Source organism: Lynx canadensis, chromosome B1 (assembly GCF_007474595.2).
Source record: "Lynx canadensis isolate LIC74 chromosome B1, mLynCan4.pri.v2, whole genome shotgun sequence".
Classification (NCBI taxonomy): Eukaryota; Metazoa; Chordata; class Mammalia; order Carnivora; family Felidae; genus Lynx; species Lynx canadensis.
The window spans coordinates 103,504,251-103,528,339 of record NC_044306.2 but is presented as its reverse complement, the minus strand read 5'-3'; the positions used below and the strand labels follow the sequence as shown (position 1 = coordinate 103,528,339).

General features: G+C 37.6%; 1 protein-coding gene across 1 annotated transcript in view; it reads right to left on the bottom strand.

Moving 5' to 3' along the window:
* Positions 1-11,546: 11,546 nt before the first annotated feature.
* Positions 11,547-24,089, bottom strand: part of QRFPR (pyroglutamylated RFamide peptide receptor) — a 44,366-nt gene continuing 31,823 nt past the window's right edge. Inside the window, exons 2-6 of the mRNA XM_030311907.1 lie at positions 20,765-20,923; positions 18,016-18,077; positions 14,058-14,293; positions 12,769-12,866; positions 11,547-12,006 (exon numbers count right to left, since the gene is read on the bottom strand). Coding sequence (XP_030167767.1) covers positions 11,642-12,006; positions 12,769-12,866; positions 14,058-14,293; positions 18,016-18,077; positions 20,765-20,923 — 920 coding nt within the window. The 3' untranslated portion in view covers positions 11,547-11,641. The remainder of the gene's footprint in view (positions 12,007-12,768; positions 12,867-14,057; positions 14,294-18,015; positions 18,078-20,764; positions 20,924-24,089) is intronic.

Below are 24,089 nucleotides of genomic sequence, written 5' to 3'. Positions count from 1 at the left end.
TTAGCAAATCAGGATGCATTTTCATTTTGAACTCCAAGCAGTCAGTAACATATTCATTCAGTTGTTTTTGAACACTTATGTCCGCACAAAAACCTGCACACAGATGTTTAAAGAGGCTTTATTCATTCAATGCCTTATATCTTTTCAGTTATAAGTAACAAAAAGAAATTCCAAGAGGCTTCATCAAAATTGAATTTATGAACACAAATTTCAGCATCCCAGGAGCTGATTTCCCTTAGTGAAGCTTGATCCAAGGCCTGGTTTCTACTTTCCATTTTGTGCCTCACCTCCTCAGTGGAAGCCTTGTTATTAAGTCACTATTTGGCATTATTCAAAAGATGGGTGCAGCAGCACTTGTCTTGAATCCAACAAGAAAGTAAAAGTGTTTCTATTTCAAAATTGGCAAAAATGTCTTAGGCCTGATTCTTGTTGGCTAAAATTGGGCCATGTGCTCATCCTTAAACCAATCACCGTGGCCTATACTAATCATGGAACATTCTGGAGTTGCAAGTAGAGATAATTCCAGTCCAACACTGTAGTCTAATATGAGAAAGGGGTGATTCCCCAAAGGAATTTTTTACCATAAAAAGGATGAATGTTTTCAGTCCAGCAAAAACAACAAACCAACGGATTCCCACTACAAGACCTTTACACTTTTTGATTATTGTTGCTACCAGGGCAGAAAAATACTGGTATCTACAGAAAGCTTGTAGAGCGAGAGAGAAAGAACTATAGCATACACCACATTTTTTCAATGGTGAAGGTGGCAGGTTTATTAAAATATAGAACTCAATATTTAGAACAAGTAAGATAAAACAAAGCCTCAAACCTATAAGTTTGGGCCCCCAACAAGATGAGGAAGCCTCAGTGGATGAGACTAGGAGGCCAGAGCAACATGGTACAGCACAGAATGTGTTTCTTTATCCACCCTGGACAGAGTTACTGTTGTCTTACTGAAAATTTGGTGATTTGCTGAAAAATACTGCCAACATATATTCAGATTCTGGTCCCCAGAATGGGCAAAAACAGTGAACAGTTCACTCATCCCTCACTTTTATAGAAATCTGTCTGTATATATTTGCGTTACATGAGGACCCCAAAACAAGATCAAAACAAGATCTAAGACAACAAAAGGCAGTACAGGACTGACTGTCAGAGACATGTGTCACAGGCAAGAAGTGCCTTAAGAGTTGGGAAACAAATTGATTAGGCCAAACTCTTCAGGGAGACCTACAGAAAAAAACGTTTTGTCCTCCCCATAGGAAGATGACACAGGAAACAAAAATATGTGCTTTTAGTTGCTTCTCTCCCCCCAGTAAGTAGTAACTTCTTGGATGTATTTTAACTATATGTTTTTATCTTATCCGTCTTATGACATAGGCATGTTTTGATGAAAGACCAGCTAAGGATAAGGATGTCATCTAAAACCACGGAAACACAAAGCTTCAATCAGTTCTTGGGAAATATTTAAGAGCTTCCATGTCTCCTACAGAATGTTGAAAGCCTCAGTGAGATTCCATTCTCAGAGGACCTTATTACTAGCGAGGTCAGAGCCTCAAAAGAGAAAAACACCCTCCTCTTTTCCCACCCAGGGAGGTGATGAGGGAGAGGTGGTGTACAGATGTTCACTAACATCAAATTTTCAATTTTTTTTAACTTTTTTATTTATTTTTGAGACAGAGAGAGACACAGCATGAACGGGGGAGGGGCAGAGAGAGAGGGAGACACAGAATCGGAAGCAGGCTCCAGGCTCTGAGCCATCAGCCCAGAGCCCGACGCGGGGCTCGAACTCACGGACTGCGAGATTGTGACCCGAGCTGAAGTGGGACGCCTAACCGACTGAGCCACCCAGGCGCCCCTCACATCAAATTTTCAACCAGAGTAATGATATCAGACAGTCTGAAATCTCATCTACTCACAGAAGTCCACCTACCAGTGTTTTCTGTGCCACACTGCACATTTCCCACCTTCCTTCTGTATCTACTCCTATTATCTGTGTCTGATGACAGAGAGAAGACCTTTCATATCTACTCATTCCTGTCAAAATCAGTTCTCTTCCTCCTTACTGTTTTCTTTTGCTTTCTTAATCATTTTTTTTCTGTTATTAAAAATAGAACAGCTGTTATATTTTCAAGAAAATACCCTTTAGTGTTCTTTTTGTGATCACCTTATTCGCTGATCTGAATTTCCCAGACAACCCCACTTATTCTTTGGCATTATTAGAAAATTTTATAAGACCATGCTGCTTTGATTGACCAATAACTTGTGAAACCTAACTTTTATCTGGTCCACCTGCTAACTCAGAAATCCTTTCAATCCTCCCTTACTGACACATTTCCCATAGTTGACTATTCTGGACCATTTCCATACAATCTAACACTCCAACCACTATTCCCTACTCATAGGAGATGTCTTTGCTTTAAAACAAATCTTATTACATTTTCAACAGAATTCTCCCTCAGCACCTCTATGAATCTTTATTTGCGCTACTTCTCTTATCTAGAACATCCTTTCTTCCCCAGACTATTTTAACCTCACAACTTGTCCAAACACTTCAAATTGCAGCTATTGCTGCCTCACTGTCTCCTTGACTATTCCAGGACCTTCTCTAAATTTCCACAGTAATATTTGAATCTCATTTGACACAGTTTTGTTGTCTACTGCTGTCTTTTCATATGCATATTCTGCCTTCTTGAGTAACAATAAACATCAACACAGAAATCATAAGATAACCCCTATTATAGTGTTTCAGAATTTGCACTTTAAGAAGGCTGCATTTGTAAGTATAAATAATTCTTTTACAGGTATAAATATTTTAGTTGTTGCACATTTAAAAAATTTTTGCTTTACCACATACTTAAAGGTTTGGAAAATGGTTATTAGTAAAGTGATATGTATATACCTGTTTTCAAGGTGATCAGTTAGTTTTCTCCAAAGATACAGCCTATTCAATGGACTAATAACTAATAACTAGAGCTAACTATCTTGCAAATGCAAGGTTGGCATATAGAAGTCACTCAACAAATATATATTAGATGGATAGATAAATGGCTAGAATAAAAATGTGATGACTTCATCTTCATTGGAAAAAGGAATTCAGTTAACATCATAATAAAATGACCAGGATTACCTGAGGGAGATAGGAGTAAACGATGATAGTAGTCTAAATTGGGGTGCTGGCAACTCTGCATCCTGAGGGACATCCTCTCTTTCTGTAAACTCACTAAAAGGGCAGCATCTGGATGTAGCCTCTCTTTCTTTAAGTCCCCATTTATATAGTAAGCCAAGATCTCTATTTTTTAAGAGAAATATGAACTCACAGAGTAAATTAAGGAGACATCTGAAAAGCATAACTGATATTAAAGGACAGTGATAGAATAAATAATCTATGTAGCCATGCAAAATAAGTGGAATGAGGAGATCAAGAACTCAAAATAAGCATAATAAATATCCTTCAAGAAATGTTAAGAGGTGTCTGGGTGGTTCAGTCAGTTAAGCATCCAACTCCTGATTTTGAATCAGGTCATGATCTCACAATTTGTGAGACTGAGCTCATGTGAGGCTCTGTGCTAACAGCAGAAAGCCTGCTTGGGATTCTCTCTCTCCCTCTCTCTCTGACTCTTCCCTGATTGCATTCTCTCTCCTTAAATAAACAAACTTAAAAAGATAGAAATGTTAAGGAGCTCAACTATACTTCAATTATTTTTTTAAATGTTATTTATTTATTTGGGAGGGGAGGATAAGTGGGGAGGGAGAGAGAGAGAGAGAGAGAGAGAGAGAGAGAGAGAGAGAGAGAATCCCAAGCAGGCTTTATGCTCAGTGGGGAGCTCAATTTGGAGTTCAGTCTTACAACCATGAGATCATGAACTGAGCTGAGACCAAGAGTCAGCTGCTTAACTTACTGAGCCACCCAGGCACACTCAATTTTTTTTTTTTTAATATTAAGGAGGATTCCAGTGATATGAGAAAAAAACTAACAGTTACAATGAAAAATCAAATGGATATATTCAGTATGAAAATATAAAATTTGAAATAAAAATATTGTAAGTCAGGATCAAAAGGCAGAGTAGAGAAAACAAACAAATTGTTGAGCAAGAATATCAAATTAAGAAACTCTCCCAGAAGACATCAAGGAAGTTTAAAGGGATGAAAAAAAATCATTAATGAAAAATTGAGTGAAATGGGGAGTGGAAGTGGATATATAAAATCTACAGAAAAGAAATTCCAGAAGAAAAAATAAAGAGAGGGAAGGAAATATTTGAAGAAATAATAACCAGAGGTTTTCAAAAATAAAGATTAGAAACCTCAGACTAAAAGTACTCAGAGTATCAAAGAAAAAAAATACACATCTAAACACAAGGTGGTAAAATTTTATAGGCTCTAATTCAAAGAACAAGTTTTAAAAGGTATCAAAGAGAAAGAGGATATCTCAGACTGACATCAGAATTCTAAAGAGCTACGTTGAGCACTGGGTGTTGTGTGGAAACCAATTTGTCAATAAATTATATTAAAAACAAACACAGACAAAAAAGAGCCACATTGATATCAAACAAAACTTCACAGATTTAGATGTAATGAATGAAATGAATTTAGAACTTAGACTTTAATATCTAGCTAATCCATCATTAAGTATGAATGCAGGACTAAAGGTGTTCATGCATACATGTACTGGATATTTTCTGTTTGTCCACCCAGAACCATGCACCCTGCATCACTGTGCTCTGTGCCTGGATCAAAGGGCTCCCTTGCTGCTAGGCTGTGTCTGGGGAATGGAGACCATTTGCAGATTAGAGGGAGCTAGGGGTCAGGTCAGTGCATTAGTGCCCATGGCACCCACCACGAGGAGTAGCATGGGCTGGCTCATCATGCCTCCATCCACAGTCACAGCTCCAATAGGTAGCCCCTTACACACAGATCTTTCACTGTCTCTCTCCCTCAGTTTCTTCCTTTTCTCCTCCTGCTCTTCTTCGTCTTCCTCCTGTTCATCTTCCTCCATCTTCTTGGCTCCCCTTCAGGCCTAGGGATGGGAACTGTGCCTTGCTATAATGAACAGCTGATACTGCACTAACCCTTCTGCTTTTCTGTACCCTGCTCACTCCTTTGTAAATCGTCCCTTTATTAATTACACCTCAAATTACTCCGTTTGAATGTGCCATCTGTCTCCAGACAACACTCCAGATAATAAACATAGCCTCAAGAGGTTTGCTATATAAACATACTTTAGGAAATGCTTTTGAAGGAAAATGTTGGGGCTTTTCTTAAATATATGGGGGATAAAGATGAGTACATAGTCTATTTTTAATTTCAGCAACGTATTTTTAATTTCTCAGAGTTTCATTAACCCGTTTTTCCCCATTTTGTAGCATGCTTTATTTATGTTTTTATAAAAACAGTTTTCTTAAATCTCCTTGAGAATAGTACTAATTAAATTTATTTCTCAGCCCTCTTTTATTATCTTGAATTATTTCGTTATTCTAGACTCAGTTTTCTATCTCTATCATAGTCTTATTCCTTCATTTTGTAGGATGTTCTAAAATGTCTAACAAGACTTTAAGAAGGCAGAAATGATTGTTTCCTTTTCTGTGCAGAAGCTTTTATCTTAATGAGATCCCAATAGTTCATTTTTGCTTTTATTTCCCTTGCTTCCGGAGACGTGTCAGGTAAGAAGTTGCTGCAGCCAAGGTCAAAGAGGTTGCTGCCTGTTTTATCCTCTAGGATCTTTATCCTCTTTTCCTGTCTCACATTTAGGTATTTAGGTCTTTCATCCATTTTCAATTTGTTTTTGTCTATGGTGTAGGAATGTTCCAATTTCATTCTTCTATATGTCGCTCCAGTTTTCCCAGCACCATTTTCTGAAAAGATTCTTTTTTCCATTGGATACTCTTTCCTGCTTTGTTGAAGATGAATTGGCCTTACAGCTGTGGGTCCATTTCTGGGATTTCTATTCTATTCCATTGATCTATGTGTCTGTTTTTGTGCCAATACCATACTATCTTGATGATTACAGCTTTGTAATCCAGCTTAAAGTCTGGAATTGTGATGCCTCCGGTTTTGTTTTTCTTTTGTAACCTCTGTCTCCCTCTCTCTCTGCACCTCCCCTACTCAGATACACACACTCTCTCTCTCTCTCAAAAATAAATAAACATTAAAAAAAAAAAGAAACCTGTAGAGTTGGACCTATATTTCATTTACTCCTGTCTTCTCAGGATTCTAAAGATATAAATTGGAGCATTTTTATGTCATTTTATCTCATTTCTTTCTGATTTCTTCTTTCATAGATGGATCATAATCTCCGTTCTAGAAAACAAACTTTGAGTGAACAAGAAAACATAGGGCCTGAGATATAAGCCAGTAAATTTATGTACGGTTTTAAAATATACAGATTCGGGGCGCCTGGGTGGCTCAGTCGGTTAAGCAACCGACTTCAGCTCAGGTCATGATCTCCATGAGTTTGAGCCCCGCGTCAGATGCTGTGCTGATAGCTCAGAGCCTGGAACCTGCTTCAGATTCTGTGTCTCCCTCTCTCTCTGACCCTCCCTCGTTCATGCTCTGTCTCTCTCTGTCTCAAAAATAAATAAACATTAAAAAAATTAAAATATATATATATATATATATATATACACACATACAGATTCACCTGATTTTATGACTTTCCCCTATTCTCTCATTTGCCAACCAACCCTCTTTAGCCTTATCTGGTTCAGAGTAAAAAGGATTTTTCTCCTTCTCCTTCTCCTTTTTCTTTCTTTTTTTTTTTTTTTTTTTTCTTTTTTTTTTTTTTTTTTTTTTTTTTTTAGGATTTTCTTGATCCTGAAATGAAAACAGGGTGTCTAGGTTTTACACATAGTAGGAACTCCAAATATATTGTTGAATATTGTTGAATGAGAACAACATCTAAAAAGTGCAGCCAATCTACACTTTTTCATGAGTTGGGTCTGGTTTTGTTTCAACATTTCAAGAGCTCCTGCATGGCCCATAAAACCTACAGCTACTCCATTTGAAATGTAGTTGAACTGCTTTTTGACTCTCTGCTCATAGCAATTAACTTCTCAAGATTGTATTTAAGAGCCTGCTAGTCTGAAAGATAATGGAATTAAATGGCTCCTGGTTGATTTGGTAGCTATAAAGCAGAAAATCATGTTAAGGCTACTTTGATGAACTGAGAATGTAAAAACAACTCTTTATGGAGTGATGAAGAAAGGAATTGTATTTTTACAGACCATATGTGGAATGGAGACAGTCAGGTTGAGTATTAGAAGAAAATTCTTGAATGTGTGATTTTCACATTTTATTACCATAACTTCACCTGACACACATGGCAATAAACATGGCAATAAATAAAATATATGTATGTATAAAGTCACATAACCACGACCAGAATCAAGATATAGAACATTTCTATCATCCAAAGATGTCTCTCATGCCCTCTACATTCAGTTGCCTAAATTTAGCTAGCCTCTAGTACCACTTGCCTGTTTGCTATTCCTAGAGTTTTGTCTTTTCTACAACTCAGGTAAATTAAGTCATAGAGTATATAGTCTTTTCTGTTTTGCTTCTCTTACTTAGCATAATACTTTTGAAATGGATCCTTGTTGCATGTATCAGTAGTTAATTCCTTTTATTGCAGAGTCATATTCAATTAGATAGCCTCAACAAAATTTGCTTATTTATTCATTGGTTGCTAAATGTTTGGGTTATTTGCAATTTTTGGTTATTTTGAATTAAGCTGCTATGAACATTCATTCATGTATAGGTCTTTTCTTTTTTCTTTTCTTTTCTTTTCTTTCTTTCTTCTTCTTCTTTTTTTTTTTTTTTTTTTTTTGGTTGAAGTTTATTTTATCAATTCTTTCTTTTAGGCTTCCTGCTTTGCTTTCAGTGCCCTGTCCACAAAATCTTTGCCTTGCCTAATCCAGGCTACAAAGATTTTATTCTGAGTTTTATTCTAGAAGTTTTATAGAATATTCTTATTCTTATTCTTATATTTAAGAATATGATGCATTTTAAGTTAATTTTTGTATGTAGTATAAGGCCTAAGTTCCCATTTTCGGTATATGGACATCCAATTGTTTCAGAACCATTTGTTTGAAAGGTTTTCCTTTACCCATTGAATTATGTTACCACTTTTGTCAAAATAAGTTGACCATATACTTGTGCATCTACTTCGGGTAACTGTTCTTTTGCAGTGCCAGTGCCACACTCTTTTGATTATTATAATTTTGATTTTTGTAATTTTTGATTATTGCAATTTATAATAGGTCTGCGGATAAGGTAGTATAAGCCCTGCAACTTGGTTCTTCTTTTTTTTAAATTTTTTTCAACGTTTATTTATTTTTGGGACAGAGAGAGACAGAGCATGAACGGGGGAGGGGCAGAGAGAGGGAGACACAGAATCGGAAACAGGCTCCAGGCTCCGAGCCATCAGCCCAGAGCCCGACGCGGGGCTCGAACTCACGGACCGCGAGATCGTGACCTGGCTGAAGTCGGATGCCCAACCAACTGCGCCACCCAGGCGCCCCTCTTGGTTCTTCTTTTTGAAACATTTTTGGACTTGGGGCATGTGGGTGGCTCAGTCAGTTGAGCTCCTGACTTTGGCTCAGGTCATGATCTTACAGTCTGTGAGTTTGAGCCCTGCATTGGGCTCTGTGCTGACAGCTCAGAGCCTGGAGCCTGCTTCAGATTCTGTATCTCCCCCCCCCCCCTGCCCCTCTCCCACTAGCTCTGTCTCTCTCTCAAAAATAAATAAAAACATTAAATTTTTTAAAACATTTTTAGGCTTAGAAATTAGTCAGACGAGTATGCAAAATGCTGATGTCCTGATCCATAAGAAACTAAGAAAAGAGAGATGTGTATTTTTTGTTTTGTTTTGGTTTTAGTTTTTCTTGTTGTGTTTTGTTTGTAGAGTACAAGAAAAGACACAGCTCTTTTTGGCATAATGATCCCTAATGAAATAAAAGGCTTAGAGGTCTAAGCAGTGATGCATATCTTTTCACTGATTTCATAGACATTTTACCCAAATGCTAATGAATGGTTTTAATGACTAGCCTTCTGTACCCCTCCACAACCCTCCCTTCTGGATCCAAAGAGACTTTGTCAATTCTCACTTCAAGCACAAATTCAGGGGAAATCAGATGGAATAAAATGAGTGACAGCCTAGGGCAAAGAAAAAAAAGGGGAGAAAGCAGATGCCTGGGTGGAGGACAAAAGGCCTAAGAGACTCAGGGGGCAGGGAAGTCAGAGGAAACCAGAAGAAAGCTCAGAACCAGGGCTCCTTTTGCAAATCCAAGGTGAACTCTGTATGGGCTCATAAGCTGTGTTACACTATCGTCAGCGCTCAGTGTCCAGACTGGAGCTTCTTTGACTAATTATAATAGTTTCCCAATAATGGATTGAACCAGTTTTCTCTTCCAAACTCTTATAACAGAATAAAAAGATTACATGCTTAAAGGACCAAAAACAAAACTGCTCTATTTTTTATTTCTGAAATGGCATGAATGCAATGTGAGGGGTAAAAAATCTTTCACGGATGTCTGGACATTTTACAGTAATTATTTAAATTGTTTAATATCTATATGTTTTTATTTTTTATTTTTTTTAAGGTTTACTTATTTATTTGGAGAGACAGAGAGAGCAGGGGAGGGGCAGAGAGAGAGAGAGAGAGAGAGGGAGAGAGAGAATCCTAACAGGCTCCAGCGCAAAGCCTGACCCAGAGCTAGAACTCACAAACTGAGATACCATGACCTGAGCCGAAACCAGGAGTTGGATGCTTAACAGATGGAGCCACCCAGGTGCAGCCAGATGTTTTTTGATCAATCTCTGCAATGTTTAGGAATTTTAAAAATCTCTAACCTTAATAATTAAATGGTCAGTAATAGTGTTGATTGATCCCATCTTCAGTAAGTTATATTGGGAACATATGTACATCAAATTTAGGAAGAGTCATATGGATATCTGCTGATTAAATAAGGATAACCAAAATCAGTGAATATGATTCATTTTTAATGGTTTAATGATTTAATGATAATTACTGTTTTGCTACAAGATAGCTAGTCATAACAGGAGAATGGCACACACACATAATCCATAGTAAGTCCATTTCAACACAAACCAAATCATCAGTTGTCTTCTCTTGACTTTGTTAATTTTCTGTGTCATATTGCCATTTTTTCTTAATACCACACACTGTTTCAGTTGTGTTGCTGTATCCATTTTATCCTGACACACCTAAAAAGTTAAATGTCTACATTTTGAAAGATCCGAATAGCCTGAGTTCTCTGGTTGCCAAACCTTAAAGCTTTACAAGTGAAATAATACCCTGATAATTCTTGAGCTTCTCTTCCTTTCTCTATTTCCTGGCAGAAAGAATAAGTGCTGCAAAACTGGAGGCGAAAGAAACACTTTAGGCAAGAGGCTGTGAATGGACTTTGGGAATCACAGTTGTTAAAGGGGAAGTGACAGGGCACTGGGATGTGGTCACTGGTTCCATGATATTTGAAGGTAAGAGGAGAAGATTGGAAAGAAGAGAGGTTATGTTTAAGGGAGATTGAGGTAAGGTAAGGAATATGAGTGGGGAACTCCATCCTTCCTAGCCTTGCTCTCTCGGGGGTCAGTCTTGGGCACAGTAAAATCATGGGCTTGGAGTTAATGCTCTCATCTGCTAGCTACATCTAAAAGTCCTTTTATATAACAACCAGTCATTCATCCCACTACTAAAGTAAGGGATTTAAAAATAAAAATATTTGAGATAGTTAGACTGGCTTACATATATTACAGCCAGCCTATAAATGAGGATCCCAGAAACATCCTTCTTTTGATTAGAGAAAACAGCTACAAAACAGGCATGGGTGGAAAGCTGGCAGGGTTGAGGGCAACTCTCAGGAAGCAAAAGGGAGCAGAAAGGGGAGGCCTGGAACATGGGGGCTGCCATGATGCTTCAGAACCTGAGGGTGCTGTACAGTACAAAGGGCTTTCCTGCTCACATCTCGTTTTCTGGCAGTGACCCTGTGAAGAAGAGGTACCTCACCAGTATACACAGGAAGAAACAGAGGCTTAAAGAGGTTCAGTGGCTTGCCAGTCATCACAGCAGTGGTAGCTGGTAGGGCTAGAAGAAGCTCACACCCGGGCACCTGCCTCTGAATCACATTCATTGGTCATTTTGCGGCTTCGCCATCTTCTTTGACTTGATGATTATTGGACAGACCTCATTTGTAAGAGACTGTATTACCAAGCTTCAACAGCACTGAAAATTACATTACTGTGTTCAACCATTAACTTACTCAAAAAAGAAGGCATAATTTTTAAGTTATTTCCTCAGCTCATTTAGCAATACATAGAAAGTCACATTACATTGACTGCATTAGGGGAAAAATTACCAGCCAAAAACATTTATTTCTATACAAGTTTTTTTTAAATAATCTACAAGGATAGTTTACTAATTTTTCAAAATTGTGTTTTCATGTATAATGTTATATTTTTATGAAGAAAATGATTTCTTTCCTTCTTTTCCTCATTCTGAGAATAAAAAAAAAAGTCTTCCACCTTTGCTCAAAATAATTTTCTCTTCCAATTAAGCTACAAACAGTCCTAATTATGCAGACATTGTTATAATTAGCGGCCACCACCTAAAGCAGAATTTTCAGAAAGTTCAGAATTGAACAGGGCAAGATGTTATTTGATGTATTTTTTTCTCCTCTGATTGTTCACACAATTTGACTTCAATGTTGCCATCACTGAATGCTTCTCCTTTTGTCTCCTCCACTGGGTTCTCTCTCTGGGAAAACACTGCTTTCTTCTGCATCATTGTAATTCCTGAATTTCCATGCCTTCGTGCTGGAGATAAGGTTTCTTTTACTATGCAATAACAAACTGCAGACAAAAAATTTTTTTTGAAGTTTTCATTCATAAATGCATAAACAATGGGGTTACAGATGGAATTGGAAAATCCAATTATTTGCACGATAGCAAAAATCATCTTGATTGTGACATCATCATATTCCTTTTCAAAATTGCCTGAAATAAAAAGTAATAGTCTAAATGTATTATGTCTTCACGAGCATAAAATAAAATTTCTGTTTATCATATATCTTTACCAAACACTTACACTTGTACAAGTGGTTAAAGGTGTGAAAAATACTCAAGGCAATTTTGGGAAGAGCCATCTGATGTCTGAAGAAAAATGAGCTCTGTGATGAGTTCCCATTCTTAGAGAATCTTGGCTTACAAGCTTAGCCTGGTGCCCAGCTCATATTAAGGAACTTACCGCATTTTGACTTGATTCCAAATGTCATGTAAACTGGGAAGCAGCAGTTACCATTCAAATGTTCACTTGTGTTATAGAAATACAATCTGTATCTGAGAATCATGTTAAGTCTCAGATTATCACAGGTAATACACCGGGGGTCTGGCTGAAATCCTAGGTGTTATCAAATTCATGTGGTTCAAGTCAGGATTCTAGATCTAAACAGAGAATGCTCATAGGCCGTCACACCTCCTCCATGTTTGAATGGTTTAGGGAGAACAGGGGACAGAGCACGAAAAAAGACTCTCAAAAATGTTTCTGTCCCTTCTGCGATTATTAAAGGTTTGTTCAAAATTGTACATAATTAACCCACCATGTAATGATCTGGTAATCTTGAAAATACGAGAGAAACCCATTAAATGTTTGATATTTGATTACCCATGGGAATAGCAACAAATTTTTCAACGATTCATGGTCTAGTCTAGCAAGAAATGAACTAGAACTTCTAACAAATGAGAATGAAAAGCACTCACTGTATTCACTCATCATGTGCACGATGTGGAAAGGTGCCCAGCATAGAGCAAAGAGAGCCACCACTGTCACCATCATAATGACAGCTCGCTTCTTCTTCCTGGACCCACAAGGACACATCGCATTAGTTAACTTCTCCTTGGCAAATTTGTCAAATTGATATCAAAGCTATTAAATAAAGTTTGAGCCTAAGTCTCTCAACCATAACTTTTCAAATATTAATAAAGTTCATGATAGGTTAATTGTGGGCTGTTTATCATCTCTTCCCATTGCTATTGCCCTCATTCCCAAATCTCTCATCTTATAAACACAATTATGAAGGATGCTCATTATAGATCTAACACTCTGCTAGATGCTTGGCATGGGTTATGTCATTAATCTTCTCAGTAAGCCATTTGACAGATGCAGAAACTGAGGCACGGAGAAGGTTGAGTAACTTGCAAAGTCAGATGACTAATAAGGGATTTAAACTGTAAGGGCTAGTTTGAACTTAAAGTTAGGCAGCTAAAGTCAAGTGTTTAAGCTCTTATTCATTTTTATGTTGAAGAACACTCTTCTGAGGAAGTGAAGTGGAGAGTGAAATCAGCAATAAGTCCCAAAGAGCTGAAGATCCAGCCCTGGACACTGACAGGGAGGATTTCTTCATACAAACTGGACGCTAGAGGTCGCTGCACACTTGAAGGAATGATAGAATTTCATCTAACCATTAAACTTCTAAGATTTTTGTTTTTGTTTTTAATAGCTGTTCCATGTAGATTATAAAATAAATGATATGGAATACAAGTACTATATCAGTAAATTGTGTTTTAAAATTTTTATTAATGAATATAATCAGAAAAGAAAGCCCTTATTATGATAGTATAGATAATAATAAAGTAAATAGCATACTCTGGTCACCAAAGAATTTTCATACAGATTTCATGTATTTCAGCATCATCTGAGGATGGATATTTATTATGCTCCCTGTCACACATGAGGAAAGCGGAAGCCTTAGGCGTAAGGATACTTATCTGCACCATGTGACTGCCGAGTGGTAGAGAGGAGAACACCACAGCTCTTCCTAGCATGTCATCTTGACATATAGATGAAAATTCAACAGTTTTCCAAATTGTCTAAATACCTGCTATTCCTAAAATCTCCAAAGTTGAACGTCAGCCCATTCTCTGAACATGAATTACAAATGGCACTTGGGCTAAAGTTCCCAAGAATCGGGAGAGCTCTAGCAACTTCCCCCTCAAGCACGACTAATTAAAAGTATTTTAAACGGAGGCGACTGCTTCATTAAACAGACCTGGCTATTTTTGACATTTCTTTTCCGTGAATAGTTCGAAACACTGAGCAGTCCCCCACTCTTTTCTTTATCCAAAGTTCATAACCGATTTTAGTGTACAGGATAAGCATCAGCATAAGAGGCAGGAGGAACAGGATGACAAGGATGAACGTGGTATAGATTTTCTGGTGCGCAGGGCTGGCCCACTCTTCCAGACAGCAGACATGCTCCTTTTCATACAAGAAGTCATACTTAATCTTTAACATAAAAACAAATCAGTTAGAGGAGGCAGAGTCAGCATCAAAAGAACAGAAAACAGCCACGTACTACTATAATGCTGCAGTTTTCAAACCCTCCTGTATTTACTGTGGATCCATATTGCAAATTAGATACGAGTTTGATTGTTCGTTTGTTGTAAGGTGTCATTTTCTCCACATCATTTCTTACATTCTTAACAGTTCTATACTTTCTTTTCTATTTTAAATGGAATTGAGGTCAATAGGCTATTTTTTTAATGTTTCTCAACTTTTTTTACACTGTAGTCAGAATTTTTTCAATTCGATGAAAGAGCTATACTCTTTGACCAAAGTATGTATGCATACTGTCCAGATGAGGATTATTACTTTTCAGAGGAAGAATACACTACATCAATCAAGGTACATATGAAAAAAAGAAAACATCTTGTAATTGCACGCCAGCTAGTTTAATGTTCCATTATTTTGCTTCCTCAATTGTTGAAGAGACAGATTTTGGCAAAGTATCAGCTATCTTTCAGTTCACAGTACTGAAAGCTTGCATTTTGTTACTGCTATTTCAGATTGCAGTGATCAGGTTGCTTGCAAAGATTTTAGAAAGACATCTGATAGCTTTAAGATTTGAGATGAATAAGAAATTGGGATTCAAACTATTGTCTATCTACAAATATTCAGACTCAGCTATCAGCCTTTGAGGTAGATATTTTACAGAAATGCAATGTCTCTTTGTTAATACTATTTCTGACAGATGGTTGGGTTAAAAATATTATTAAAAACAATATTAATAACAGTAGCAAATGCTAAGAAGGGACAAACTAAGCAAAGTCATTTATCTGGATAATAAGAATAAAAGAAAATTTATCAAAACTATTGCCATTTTAGTCACTTCAGAGATTTCCAGATGAAGTATCCCTAGGTCCTAGACATATTTCTGCCTCCATTCCTGCAATTTTTATTGCCAATCTTTAGTCAATTGAATGGGGGGAAAAAGCTTTCTGGTATACTTATCAAAGGCAAGAAAATTCAAGTTCTGATCTAGGTGTTATTTACAAATGCAACAAGGGATGAAAACACTTACTGAATAATAATTTCAAGATCCAAACTCCCTGGGAACGGGATATTAAGGTGAAATTCATGCTGACCCCATGTAGGCAGAGCCCACAAATGCTGACGACCATGGGGGCAACATATTGGCACATCTTAAAACACAAAGCTAGACTGATAGTCTCCAAGGGGGTGCATGTTGCCTTGGGAACAAGCAAAGACTTTCTGAGTGCACAGGCACATGGTTTTATGGGAATCAATTTCAGATTGTCTCTTTGGAACCATACAGTTCTCTAAAATTCCGCTGCCTAGGGGAAGCCTGAGATTGAGTGTTGTGCTGGCCCTGCACTCCCAGCTCGCTTCTATCTCTCTTCTCCCCATCTACATAAGTCAGATGTCACACTCAGTCCTACTCTTACTATGAGGCACTAAAAAAGGAGGTGGTTTGAACTACTGATGTCAGTGAAGCCACCGTAATCAAGACACCATAAATCCATGATAGGGTTTTGTGTTTTCCCTATATCAAACATATTTCTATTCTGGCTTTAGAAGAAAGGTATTTTGACAGATGTTGAGATGTTGTGAATTTACATTTTTCATACAGTGAAGAGGCAGAAGTGATGATGACAATTTTAATTTAGCCACCTCTTTGCTTCCATCCCATGAAAATTGTCAAATACATCACTCCTGAGAGAGAGCCCATTGACAGCAAAGCAAAGAGAACATCAGTGGGTGGAAATGGTAAAGTTGGTGGTGTTTTATTTCATCCAGGTGAGAAATTCAGGCTTTATGCATGCTCACACACACTCTCTCTAATAGAATTTAGAAGTGGGAAGGTGGCCATGGGATGCATATTAATAGATTTGTTTGATAGGAAAAATGAAATCACACTTTTTCCTGACAGAAAGCAAATCTGATTTAGCTGATTTGTCTGATAGTGAGGACCGACTCTGCCAATTACATATGTATTTCCTAAAAACTAAATGAGTTACATATTCAAAACATATTTAGAGCATATGATAAAATAATTTTATTTTAAAAAATAGACAAAACTCTTTGTGTTCTGTGGGCCAGAAATGGGCCCCACAAATGACTACTGGGTTGGGTCACGTGTGACGCCTCCATCAGTATGGGATACCTGCCGGAATAAGGACAGCCTTAGAGAAAAGACCCAGCCACTTACAGTTGTGTGTGGAAGATACATGAGCACCCTGCTGGAGCAGCAGTCAGAAGCCTCAGTGGTGTTACCTTTGAAAAACCCATGAATAAGGAGTCGATCATGGGCAGCAAAGTCACTCACAGAGGGCGGTGATACCAGTACACCTGTCCCTTCCTCTCCCCATCCTTAACACCAGCTCCCAAGTTGCCAAAGGCAGCCATTTTCTTGGATGGGAAGAGAGAAAGAGAAACGCCCAGTAAGGAAGCAAAGAAGAAGGGAATCACCTCCCCTTTGCATATAGTAGGATTCTAGACCTAAAAACAGTTCAAGCTGAGCTGGGAGACATTTTGTGTTGATTGAGAATATGGACTTATGTGATTGTGACACCGGGCTGGAATTTTAATGACAGAATTAACAAGTTGTTGTGACTAAAAGTGACCATAGGAATGTTGCTATCTGAATGGCTGAAAGAATTACAGGGTCTGCTCAGAGCTTCATCCACAACATTTTGTCAGAGTATTGGAAAGTTCTCAGGTCACATTTTTATAGGTAGCAAGGGATAGAATAAAATTACTTCCAGTTCTCACCTGTGGAGTCCAGCTCATTCAATATACCAATTACATAAAAAAAAAGAAGAAAGAAAGAAAGAAAGAAAAAAGAAAGAAAGAGAGAGAGAGAGAGAAAGAAAGAAGAAAGAAAGAAAGAAAGAAAGAAAGAAAGAAAGAAAGAAAGAAAAAATCAAGTCATGTTTTAAATGTACCCTTTCCTGAGGGCTCATTTGCTATCCTTGCCAATCGACATTTGCCATCGAGTAAAGTTTCACTTTTGTCTATATCAATTTAAAAAGGTATAAAAGGATACAGTTAAAAAAAATTATCTAGTGATCAACCCACTACTGCCTTTGAAGACTACTGTCTGGGCTAGATCACCGATGCAGGACGTGTATGTATGCCCCATGGGATAGGCTGGGTCACCAAAAACAGCACAGTATCCCCTTGCTGTGAATAGCCAGACAATGCTAGACCATCAGTTTAAGGTGTGGGGGAAAGGGAGAGATCAGATAAGATGATCCTGTCACACATTCCAATTCAAATTTCAATTTGTCAATGTATGGGAGGCAGAGAAGAAAGGACTTATGAGGGACAATCAACAAATAAGCAGATGATTGATTACAATTTTTTGATGTGTTTTAAAAATAAAATAAAAATCTAAAGCAACCGTTGAACTCTTAAAATGTAATAAGACACGGGAGGCCACTAGGAAAATATGTTCGGCTGACAGGAAAATGTAGAAAATGACTCTGATAAGTTTTCTTTTAAGCATTAAAGTCTTAACCAAGGAAGAACTAGATAAAACAGAGGAAAAAATCTTAAATTATTTTATTCCATTTGAAAATTTTTCAGTGAAATAATTGGGGTCACCAGAATTTGCTATAAAGCTCTTGCAGGAAGAAAAATGATTGTAATTGAGAAGGCTGGGGAACATTTCAATAATATGATGATCAAGCCAGCCCCGAACCTACCTCAAGGCGTTGTACATGCCACATGGGTGATCCTACGATGACTGCCAGCAGCCAGACCACACCTGCTAAGACATTAAAATCATCAGAATCTGATTCAGTGAGTGAAGCAGGACACATGCATACTTAAGCATAAAGCATATGCTGTAAGCATGAAGACTCCTTATGTGCAATCATCTCTGCCCTAGAGCAGTGCAGTGGGCTACATGTTCCCACTGATGCTATTTCTCTGTCCTCAAAATTGTTGCTAGAATAGTCTTCCTGAAACATTTTTAAGTGTTTAATCAAAATCTTTAATAGTGTTGTACTACCTATAAGATAAAACTTAAACCCTTAACATGATCCCTGAGGTTCTCTCACTTGCCTCTCTCTCCTGTTATATTTCTGTCCACGTTCTTCATTTCCCAGGACTTAACTCAAAAGTCACTGTCTCTAGGAAATCTTTGAAGGCCACCATCATTTCCTGATAGAACTAATTCCCTGTTGGTTCCATTTGCCCTCTAGAGTGGCACCTTTGTTGCCTTAGTTGTTTCTTTTCAACTTCTTCTAAGCTCATTAAGGGCAAACACAATGCAATTTATTTTTGTACTTGTTTGTTTCCCTAAACAAGGGAAATTTTCCCCAAAGAAAATTCCTGGCCCTCAGAAGCACCTGCTGTTTGGTTGTCAAACGGATGAATAACTTAAACATGATATTGATCACCCTCTACAATTTCTTCTTAAAATTGAGTACATTTATCTTATGCATCATAATATGAGTATTATTTTCTTATTTACAAAGCAAACATTTGATAAGAAACCAGAATGTTCTTTCCAAATTTCCTGTCCTTCATGATTTTGTTGACAGAATTGCTTTAATGATGTGTCCTTAGCAAGGAACAAAAGAGAATCAGAACAGACTAGGATGAGGCCATAACCAAGAGACCCACCATCAATTCTGAGAGAAATATCCCAGCTCAAATTCTTCTTATTCTATCTGTATTAGGTACTATTAAGAAAACAGTATATTGCCTTGGATTTCAAGGAACTGGGACTCACTTAAGCCATAACAGGGGTTTATTATAAAGAAATACGTGAACTGGCACTGCCTATAGATAGTCATTATTATTCGATGATTCAAGACAGTTCTCAGACTCACAAATCAATCTCTCTCTATCCACATCGCCATAAACATCTGCTCTAATCTAGTCCAATCATTATCTCACTATGTAATCTTATGTCCAATCACTTTTCCAATCTTTAGTAGAAATTCTGGATTCTAACTGAGTCTAATTGACTTAGCTCCTTGCCAATCCTTCTGGGTCTACTGCCTGTTCAGGGATAGAAAGGTTGAGGTTAGATGAATATTACTGGTGTAAATGAACCTTTGTGGGCAAATAAGTCTAGCAGGTCTCTGATGGTGGGGGCCTGGAGGCAAAGCAGTCTCAGCTAAGAGGTACTTGGTCAGAGAGAGACATCAGGCAACACTGTGTGAAAGCCCCATGGGATGCTAAGCCTTCTTGATTTAAAATCCTTTCTGTCTCCTATGAATTTTTTGAGTAGAAACTGCCTTGACTGCCTGTTATCGACTTTGCCCTCAGATGCTGAGAATCTCTACTTCTCTTTCCTTTTTTAATGACTTCCCTCCTCCATGTATTCCTTTCCTCATCCTCTTTCTACACCCACACATGCTTTTCAGATGTTTTGAAGGTGGGAAGATGTCAATTATTAAAAGCCAAGAGGTCTTTGAATTCTTTGTAGGGAGGATGTGACATAAATTTGAAAATAACTAACTAAAACTAACGAATATTTTCCCCGTTGGTTTATCTATTCATTTCATACTATGTAAAATGAGTTTGGCATGGCAAAACCCTTAGGAGTTCTTTCTGTAATTCTACTGTCCCATGCTGGCTAAACTCCTAAAGCAGAAATAAATGTTTACCTATTCCTCTCAAGTGAGATACTAGTAAAAATTGCTCTTTTTGGTTATTGCATTAGTTTTTTCCTCAACCTTTCATTATTTAGCTGTAATAGATATGCTACGGCTCTACTTTAAATGGCTCGATTGTAATTATCGAATAGAGAAATGCTTCCATCTTACTGTGCTAGGCTTTAGGACACCACTTACAGTTTTCCACTTATCAAGAGGTACATGCTCCTCATGTCTTGCTGACTCAGAAATGGTTACATCAAGCTGAGGATGCAGGAATGTCTGAAGCAAAATTATGAAGTGGATGGAATCTGTCTTCATCAGGCACCTCCAGCACTCAGCAAGCACCTAGCGTCCCCATGAGCCCCACGGCTATTGTGTCCTCAGCACTGGGGCCTCCTCTGAGCAGCACCCTCGTTCTCTACCCATCTAAAAACACCTTTCCTTCCCCCTGTCAAAATCTACTGGCCCTAAGAAGGGCATTTTAGGTTACACGCCTCTTACCTCAGGATGACAGTTTATTAATCTAATAAATGTTAATGTGGTAATGCCATTGAAGGTTATCTTAAATCAACTAAAAGTAGTGCTTAAAAGTTTAAGACTTAAACTGAAGAAGTGAGTCTGAGATTAGGAGATTTGAAGTGTGATGTTAGGACTGAAAGAAGAAAAGGAGTGGAGGTCAAGGTAAAATGGGGAGAGGACTAAAACTCTGAAATTACTCCCTGATGCCTACAAGGCTAGACAAGAAACTACTCGTCCGCTTCATCAATATAGTTCACATTGAAGAAACTCTTTTGTTCTGTACTGAAGAAGAGCATGAGTACTGCCACTGGCACACTCTCACCTAGCATGGTGAAAGCCCTTCTGTTGGTGTATTGCCACTTCATTTTAAAAGGATGCACAAGTCCCTGGTGCCTTTCCACAGCAATGCAGGTCATAGTAAGAATTTCTGTCACGATAGCAGTTGACTGGACAAATGGCAGCATCTTGCAAATGAAGGCACCTGCAGCAAGGAAACAGGACCAGTTAAACATCAAGATAAAAGTTTTATCTGTGTTTTTGTAATTGTTACAGTTGATTAATTCTGAGCCTCTGTCCAAAAGTTTTATGATTATAGTGACATTATAGACTCAAAATAATTGAAAAAGATTGAACTGGCTGATATTATCTTTAAGTTCCTTAATTATAGGTAATTATGTATAAGAGGACAATGAGAGGACCAGTTAGTATCTGGTTATTGATAACAGGCAGAAAAAAAATCAATGTGAGCTTTGATCGAGAAACAACAAAGTCAGCGTGAAGTGGTCTCCTGGTGTCTCAACTACAGGTAGTCGTCTTTATGTCTTTCTTTTTGGTTCTTTGTCAAATCACGGCAAAGGAAGAATTCTCACCAAAGACTCAGATTTCTTATTTTATTTTTTATTCTCCTTTGCTTTTCTGTCCAAGACCTTATGTGTGGATTACATCATTACACTCATAACTGATTTCACTTTCTCTAGTGCAAAGATCTCAAATTGGTGGCCCCTGGGCAAGATTTGGTGTGCAAATAGACTTTGCATGATTTGCATAATATTTTTTACAATACTTGAATGCATTGCCAGTATTTTGAAATGTTTACACTATCTGCCTTGCCCCTTCACCATTCATTTGTAACCCTGGTCTAACATTTCTGCTCTTGACTCTATCTTGTTCATTGCTACCAAATTAGTTACTCTGAATTATCAGAGAATCAGAAACTCAGGGAATATGAAGAGTTGGAAGAGACCTCAGAAGTCATGGAGTCCAAGCTCTCACCAAAAATAAAAATCATCTTTTCAGCTTCTCTCATAGATTCTCTGCCAAGCTCTGCTTAAATATCTGCAGAAGAGGCTTCCTTTCTGGCATACTCCCATCTCATGCTGATGTGTGGCTTTCCTTTTCTGCTTGGAATGCTTTTCCCCCAGAGAACTCCTCCTCACTCTTACTCTACTTTTTTTTCCTTAACTTTTTCACCTTCCTAAAGACTACATAATCTACTGATTGGTTTCATTTTCATTAAAAGTTTCCCTATGTCTACCAGAATGTAAACAATCCAAGAACAAGAATTATCTGTTTTCTTCCCTGATACATTTCAAGCATTTAGAATGGCACAAGGAGGCTCTCAGCCAGAATTCACTGAATTGAAGATAATGAGTAACCAGAGGGCTTTTAACCTCTCAAAATGCCTCCATTCAGCTTGGGAGAAAGGCTGTCACTGGAGAAAGTGCTTTTCAGTAGTTCCACCCACTTCTTCCAGTTTCACTTTCTGCTTTCTGAGAGTTTCAAAACTAACCAACTATCTTTTCCAAACATCAGCTCTTCGTATCTTTGAAAGAGCCATGCCACTCCTAAGTCTTTTCTTTTATAGTTTCTCCAATTGTTCTTCATTTGACATGTTTTCAAACCTTTCAATTCCTTGGATGCCTTCCATGGACTTTCTTTGGTTTAGTAACTACATGGTCCTGAAGGAAACTCACCATCCCAAGATGTGGTCTAGCTAAAGCAGAAACTGAAGGATTATATTGCTTCCTTTCCAATACCCCTCACATTGTTCTGTGACTGTGACTAGAATTTACAACAACTTTCAGTGCTAGGATTTTCAAATGGTTGGTTTCTGTTGCACTTGAAATCAACTTGAAACCAACTGGGTCCATTTAACAGAAAATTATTTTTAATAGAATATTTTTGTCCATCCAATATTGCTGAAACTAAGGGAAAAGACGTATTTAGATATCACTCTAGATACTTCCTTTCCAATCCTTTTTGGGAGCTCCAAATTTCAATCCAAGAGCCAATCACACTCATTTATCCTCTGTTCCAGTTTCCCAAATCCAAACCCTGTTCAAAGTTAAGGCCTTTCCTTGTCTATTAGAGTTGTTTAAATGCTAAGTGCAGAAATTTGCTTTCATACTAATATATTTCACTGTTTGAATACTGATCATACTATGAATGAATTAAATCACCTTTAATCCTATCTTGGATGTGATACTTGAATAAAGGTAAATGTGAATAAATTATTCATCTGAAAATGTCTCCTTTTTTGTTTTTTAAAAAATCTGATAAGAATTTCTTCTACTCTTTCAACCAAGTTGTTTATTAAAAAATAGTTGGATAGGCTGAGGTTAAGAAACACTAGAAGAAACTTTCCATGAGATAAACATGGATTCATTATCAACACAGTTTATGTGTAACTATCCAAAAGTAAGAATTATTATGGTAATGTTTACAGTAGTCTTATCTCATGGTAGTATTATCCATCCTAAATATATTCACTGTGTCTATAATAATAGCATGGGATATTGGTCAACTGATTCCCTGTTTTTAGGATACGCTCTGATCCTGATTCTTCTGATCTTTTACTTAGCCACTCTGAGTCTCAATTTCATCATTTGTAAAAAGGGATTAATAACACCCATCTGTCACAGGACTTATGGGTGTGCTGATGTGATTATAAAATCATATAAATGCCCATCACAGGATGTATTCTTTAATAAATGGAAGCCGTTTTATCATCAAAAAGAATTGAGGTAATTTGGTACATTTAGAGCTAATAGATTCTTTGTGGATACATTCTAAACTACCATCAAAGGGCATCTAGTTTTATAACATTTCCCAAATCAAGATATGCAGCTCAAAACACTCAAATGATTTGCTCATGTCTAAACAGCTGTCTATTGACAGATGAGGGCCTGTGCTCAGGTCGTCTGACTCCAATTCTTTCTACTATGTCATCCTCACTTAACACATCCATGTTATGTGGCAGTTTTCTTGTCTCATAAATCATCTGTTTAATAATCCACTTGAGAATCTTGCACCAGGTTGTCGTAGTTCTATAATCTGTCATCTTACCCTTTTAATGCATCCAGACAGCATTTGCCCAACTCATTGCTTCTGACATTTCTTCAAACAATGTTTTAAGAAATTACTGGCTGTGTGTTCTTGATCACATTGCCAAGTTTCTTCAGTGTTATGGTATGGTATTTATCCAGGCTGAAGATTTGAGTTCTTTTAAAAATAGGTAGATGTTCAGGTGTCCTGTGTGGCTCAGTCAGTTGAGCATCTCACTTGGGCACAGGTCATGATCTCACGGTCTGTGAATTCGAGCCCCGCGTCAGGCTGTGTGCTGACAGCTCAGAGCCTGGAGCCTGCTT